The sequence below is a fragment of the Empidonax traillii genome, unplaced genomic scaffold (genome assembly GCF_003031625.1).
Source record: "Empidonax traillii isolate 1590-97213 ecotype Southwest subspecies unplaced genomic scaffold, ASM303162v1 scaffold423:size1405600, whole genome shotgun sequence".
In the NCBI taxonomy this organism is placed as follows: domain Eukaryota; kingdom Metazoa; phylum Chordata; class Aves; order Passeriformes; family Tyrannidae; genus Empidonax; species Empidonax traillii.
Genome location: NW_020955616.1, coordinates 433711 through 440180, shown reverse-complemented (window position 1 = coordinate 440180; position 6470 = coordinate 433711). Strand labels below are relative to the sequence as shown.

Genomic DNA, 6470 nt, shown 5'->3' with positions numbered 1-6470 from the left:
AAGCTGGTCTAGCTACACTTGGAAATGCTGCCAAAATTTGGAGTCTGTAAATATTTTTAAGACATTCTAGTGCACCCACTTCTTTGGCTTGAGTGGCCACTGTCGCAAAAGTGACTGCTTGCCGCCTCAGTCTGTAGGGATTTAGTACACTTGGACTACACAGACAGTGCCAGGCATTAATTACAGTATTCTGTTAGCCTTGTTTCCTAGGGAAATACGGCTCATACACTTGCACTGTCCATTTGAGTGGACATCCGTCCCCCTTAACAACCTCTGAGTTGATGGGTAACTTCAAATACAACCAAAAGAACTGAAAAACCTCACAGCTATTACATTCTTACAAATTTGATGAATACTGCTGGAGGGGTAAAGGAAGAAAAAAATCTGTAGTTCACTGAGGGAGAAAGCTAAAATTCAGCCATAACCCTCAGCCTAACAGAAGGTGGCTCGGTCAAGGAGTGTGCTGTCTTTTTTCGAGTAAATGTGAAATAAAATGGGTGGGGGTGAGCAGAGTAGTTGAAGTGGTAGTACAAAGAAAATGCGACCGAAGCCTTCAGAAGGGCAGATGCAAACTATTGTTTCTTATGAAACAATTTCCCTTCTTGTATTATTACATGATAACAAAGCTCTCAAATACTATCAAGCTGTCAAATAAAAAAAAAAAAAGTTAACTAACCTTCCTTCAGCTGGTTCCTCTGCATTATAACCACACTACCCAAGAGAGAACAGGCACTTCACAAATGTGGATTATACTAACAATTCACTAGTAATTTTCTCTGAAGCTGACCACAAGTTTGTAATAGTTTGCTAGAGATCACAGGGTAGCTAATGGAAATTTCTAGATGCATTTATCTCAAATCATGTATTACCTTAGGTACTAATGCTTCTTTCATTAAACGAGCATTATATCCCATGTTGTTATTCTCTGGCATCATAAAAACATTGATATTTTACTTCAACATTACTCGGTGCCATTCAAACTAAGCTGTTTAATCACTATGTCTTCCTGACGACTGATTGACCAGTACTACAAGAATCTTCTGTGATGCTTAGAAGGAAATTGTTCAGTCTGAGCATTATACATTTCTGTTTATCTTACCATCAGTGTTACTAGAGATCCCTATTCACGTAATTTTCTCTGCTCTGTGTTTCTGCTTTACATGTTTGGAGTCTTTGCTGAAGTTATGAACACGATACTGTGGAAGAGCAAGCAAAGCTAACAACATCTTTACCGAGAATAAAAAGGACAGCATAAACCACACAACTGAGTTAATATTTAAAGAACAAAATTTAATTTGGTATGCAACTTTTTCCTAGGAGGATCTTTATTTTCAATGCTATACATGGGAAAATTAGAATGAATAAGTGGCTCATTATCTACATGTATAAAAATATAGACATCCTAATCAAGCATAGGCAAAGTCACCCTTCATGATATGCATCACTGAAAAGACCTATGCCTTAACTTCTAATTAAAAGAAATTTGGGGGGGGCTTAATAGCACTTATAAATGCTACTGCATTCATCCGTAAGTACGTGAACTGTGAACACCCGCTACAAAATGTATATGGGGCTCCAGTATTGTGCCTTTAGATTTTTGTCCTTTTTCATGTCAACAAGTTAGCAGAGTCATCGTGTTTATCTGTTCTTTGAGCTCTCAACAGAAGAGACCAGCAAAACTCAGTGACTTTGCCTTGGCCATTTTTCCTTTTAAAAAATTTACAGACATTACTAAGAAATGTCTCAGAAAAATATCATTTTCTGTAGTAAACCACCAAATGACTATTACATTTATGGCACCATCATTTTTAGTCTACTGGTGATACTGATAATGAGTTACAGTAAACAAAGGGCCCCATTTTTTAACACTAATAACACTTAAAGTTTTTAACACAAATACAAAGATTAAAAAAAAATCATCTGTTTATATTACATCCATTTTTACTTAAAATATGAGAATTTTTGGGTCATCTGCCAGCAAGTGGATAGGCAATCATTAATCAAAATACAGGCAATCTTTGTTTTAGAGATGCATTCAGCCACCTGGAAGTTTAGTTACAATTCACATTCAAGCAAGTATGTCATCGATTTCAATTCTGCAAGCTGATGATACTCATATTCAGTTTTTCCATAGAAACAGGTATAAGAAACCAGTAAAACATTACGATATTATATACATAACATTATGTGTAAATGCTCAGCTAGATATATTATGAAATCCTGTAGCGCTAAAATGATTAAAAAACTAAATGATTCATGTAAAATGTTTATATACTGTATATATATGTACACTAAATCACAAGGTCAATTTAAAACTACCCCTATTCATAGCTCCTATGATGGATTTAGTAAGATACCAGTTTCTTAAAAAAAGAAAAATATCTAGAGCGAATTTAACACTTTACTGAAAACTGATTTTATACAAAATCTTAAAAAACGTACTTCAGAGTTACTTAACAGAAACTAGAAAAAGATAGTCGTTATTCTTGAGAATGGCACTGTAAAGACCTAGTAGCTGTGATCAATGTCCTTTCACTTGTGGTAGAATTAAGTTAAGCACAAAGAAATCATCTCAGAGTAAGGCATAGGACAAACAGGCTTCACTCCCATCTTCAGGTGTATTGGCTTCTCACTGTATCTTATTGCTCATCTAATTTGGCAGGCATACATTTCTTTCCTTTTAAAAATACTCCATAATACAACTATCTACAATTGGACAGTACCCAGTGCTTTCATATGCACATCTTCAATTTACTCATATCAATAAACAACCTTGCTAATATTTAAAAAAAAAAACAGCCATGGTGATGAAATTTTTTTTCAGTTTTATGCAGTTGTGCACATGCTTAATGAAAGACCAAGTGGTGAACACAGAGACTGATCACTGAAACTTGATAGGAATGTAGCTATAGCTCTTTTCAAAGGAATTAAGGTTTTTTAAAAAAAACCTTACTACGAAATTCTTTGGTTAGAATACAAATGCTAGCAGTATTTGTAAATTTGGAATTATAACAATTTATTATTCAAAAGTTTTAAAAACACAACTTCAAGCCTTTAATATGTACCACTAAATTCTTTGACACTTCACATATATTTAGGGTATTTTTCCGTGATGGTCTGAACAGACAATACAAATTCTTAAATCAAGTTTAGGTTTTTAAAGGAAAGTGCTTCTGTCCTCCAGACTTCAAGAATTTATTAAAAAGAGCTGCTCCATCTCCCCCCCCATAAAACCTGCTGCTCAGATGATCTGTTCCAAAGCAGACTATGACTGCCTCCTCCATCAGAGACTGTTAGACAGCAGTAACAAAATGCAGCTCAAAAGGGGTAATTTCCCCTGAAGAAAGTTGGCATCATTCTCGTTTTTCTAAGGACAGGGTTCATTCCTTTCTAAGAAGCATTAAGTCTGTCTAGGAAGAGGAACATAACTCTTACCAGTGTCAGTGCCCTAGTAGTACTGCCACGAAACTAAGAAACTGGTTCTTCAAGAAGTGGTTTTTGTCATCAATTCTGTTGGCTTGAGAGTTTTACAGCACTAACATGACAAAAAATAATAAGCAGGATGCTCTTGATTACAATTATAACGTACATCTGCATTAATTCAAGGTATGAGATTTCAGCTTCCCAGGAAGCAGCCCCTACTTTTACTCTGGCAAGCCTGGCTTCATCTCCCTCCCATCGTTTTGAGGGTGGTTAAGGAAACGTGCATTGAGATTTCTGTGCATATTATAGACAGCAACTTCAAAAGAATTATAAGGACTTCAGACCACCCATGAAAGTTACGATTCACAAGCACTATAATTTTGCAAAGTGTCGGGTTTTTTACCTCTCAGTGGAATAAACACGTCTCTGAGGACACTTTATAGTTCAAATGGTTGGTTATCCAGCAAACTTGTCCTTTCACATCAGCCTTGCATGCTTGCTGCACAGGCCCTGGTCCAGTTTAACAGCTTGGAGAGAGGAGTTCAGAGATACAGGGAGCAGAGAGGGGATATGGAAGCAATCTGTTGTGAAGGGCCACATGCATGCCTCCTCCAGAATTACTCATCTCTACAGATAAAGTATGAGCCAGTGCAAGCCCCTCACAGTCAGGCATCACTTCTATGTGACAGTCCTTCACAGACAGACATGAGGTGGGGAGTTAAAATGGACCATTTTGGGTCTGCCCAGCAAGGGTCTTGGTATGAGAAAAGATAGCCATTTATCATGCCATCTTCAACAGAAAACGCTTTTCAGCAACTCAGATCAGTTTCTCAGTCCCTAACTGGATGTTTTCTAAAACACCCCACCCTGCCAGAGCTATTCCTCAGCTTTGTGCGTGGTGAGGGGCAGGGACTGGGCACACCTGCACGCTTTCGTGGGACAAGTACTTGTCTACTCCCAATATCTCTCTCCTTCCTCGCTACCAACACAGCTACTGGGAGACGTGGAAGGAGGATGATGGTGCGAGCCGGGATACGGTGGCTGATTAGGGACGTGGTGGCCAAGCAGGGACATGGCAGCCGAGGCACAGCACAGTGACCTCCCGCCTCTAGGGCCGTCAGGAGGTGCTATAAGAGGGGTGGGGGCTGCGCTGGGGCTGACCCGCCTTGTGCGTGGATGCAGACACCGGGGTGAGGAAAGCACAGGGGGACACGGCCCCCCTCCACATCCTCCTTTCTCCGGGATGGGAGGGGACCTTGGGTGCGAGGGTGTGCAGGGGCCACTGCCTTGTCCCCACGCCACGGGCTAGGCGAACGCTCAGTCCCGGCAGAAGACATACTCGGTGTAGCTGGTCCAGATCTTGTCATCCGCAGGACCACCCTGCTCGGGGGCGAAGGCGCAGGTGCCAGTAGAGGAGCAGGCGGCCATGCGGAAGCCGGCCTCGGAGAGTCGGTCGAAAGCTTGCTCGAGGAAGTTGAACTTGAGGTAGTAGCGGGCGGTGTAGCGCTCGGGAGGGCGGTCAGGGTCGCGGCTCTCGTTCAGCGTCTCCCCGAAGACCTCCTTGGCCAGGGCCGTCTTGCCGCAGACGGTGATGCGGGCCACCCGCCGGAACTTGGCGTCGGCCTGTGCCTCCCGCCCGATGGTGTAGGAGCCCCGGTAGCCGATGGTGATGTAGCCCGAGCGCCGCCCGCCCGCCCCGTCCAGCGACTGCGAGGGCGTGAGCAGCGGCCCGCCCGAGGGGCTGCGGCTGGCGGTGGGCGACGGGGCGGACCCCACGGCCCCGCCGCCTCCTTCCAGCGGCTCTGCCTCCAGGTAGCCGAGGAGCGGCGGCGGCGGCTCTTCGGCGCAGATGGAGCCGTCGCGGTGCAGGGCGGCGGGGCGGACGGCGGCGGCCCGAGTCTGCGCCAGTCGGCGAGCCAGGTCGGGCAGCTGGAAGTACTCTGCCTCTCGCTGGAGGCGGCTGCGCTCAGGGAAGTGCTCGGGCAGCACCAGCTGCAGGTCCCGCAGGTAGTCCAGGATGTAGCGGAAGAGGAAGCCGTCGCGGTCGAGGAAGAAGCGGCCCTTGCTGTCCCGGGGCAGCTCGCTGGGCTGCTGCTGCGAGAACATGCGCCAGAGCAGCGAGTCGCGCACCGAGACCACGGTGCAGCGTCGCGTCACGTACACCTGCCCGCCCACGTTCAGCTCCACGATCTCCGGGAAGGACGACCAGCCGCCCGTGGCCGCTGCCACCGCCCCGCTGCCCGGCGCCCCGCTCCCCGCCGCCGGCGAGACGCCGCCGCCGTTGGGCAGCCCGCGGGCGCTATCCGCCAGGGCCATACCGCAGGGAGCCCGCCGCCGGCGGGGAGCCCACGCCCTTCCTCCTCCTGCTCTTCCTCCGGCCGCCTGGGCTACGGCAGGGCCGCCGCCCTCGGGGGAGCGCGCAGCCCTCCGCTGCTGCCCGCCGCCCCGTCTGCCGCCGGAGCCGCACTGCCGCTGCGCTCCCCGCAGCCGCTCCCCTGCCCGCTGCCGGACGAGGCTCCTCCGTCGGGTTGCGAAAGCAGAGCCCCGGTGGCGGCGGCGGAGCCGTGTTTATGTATCGCGGCCGCACCTCGCGGGAGGCGTGGGCGGCTGGCGGGAGGCAGAGCCGAGCGCACGGGGAGGGGAAGGGGACGGCCCTGCACTGACGCAGGGTCCCCCGTCGTCGTCCGTACCCCCCCTACACACACACACACACACACACACACCCTGTCCCAGAGCTCTTTCCAGGGTGGCGGGGGGACCGTTTCCACGCACGGAGTGCGGCCGCCGGGCTTCCCTGGCCGTGGAGGGGCACTGCGGGGGTAAAACCTTGGGTGGGCCGCCTCCCTCCATGCCTTCCCTAACCCCCCGAGCTCGCTCCCCGGCTTCTCCGAGACGTCTTTTCGCAGGCAAGAAAACCCTTCCGTTCGCCCTGAGTAGGGCGAGCCGGGAAGCAGCGGGGCTGCTGCCCCGCTGAAGGAGCTGTACCGTGCCCTTGCTAATCTTTCTAAGGCTTGTCCAAACCCTCGCCAGGTGAGACCCCCGACGAG

At 48.0% G+C, this 6470-nt stretch overlaps 1 protein-coding gene across 1 annotated transcript; it reads right to left on the bottom strand.

The window, feature by feature from the left end:
- Nucleotides 1-1269: 1269 nt before the first annotated feature.
- On the bottom strand, nucleotides 1270-6035 carry KCTD12 (potassium channel tetramerization domain containing 12). The gene has a single exon (XM_027894279.1). The coding sequence runs from the start codon at nucleotides 5737-5739 to the stop codon at nucleotides 4741-4743; it is 999 nt and encodes a 332-aa protein (XP_027750080.1). The 5' UTR covers nucleotides 5740-6035; the 3' UTR covers nucleotides 1270-4740.
- Nucleotides 6036-6470: the final 435 nt, after the last annotated feature.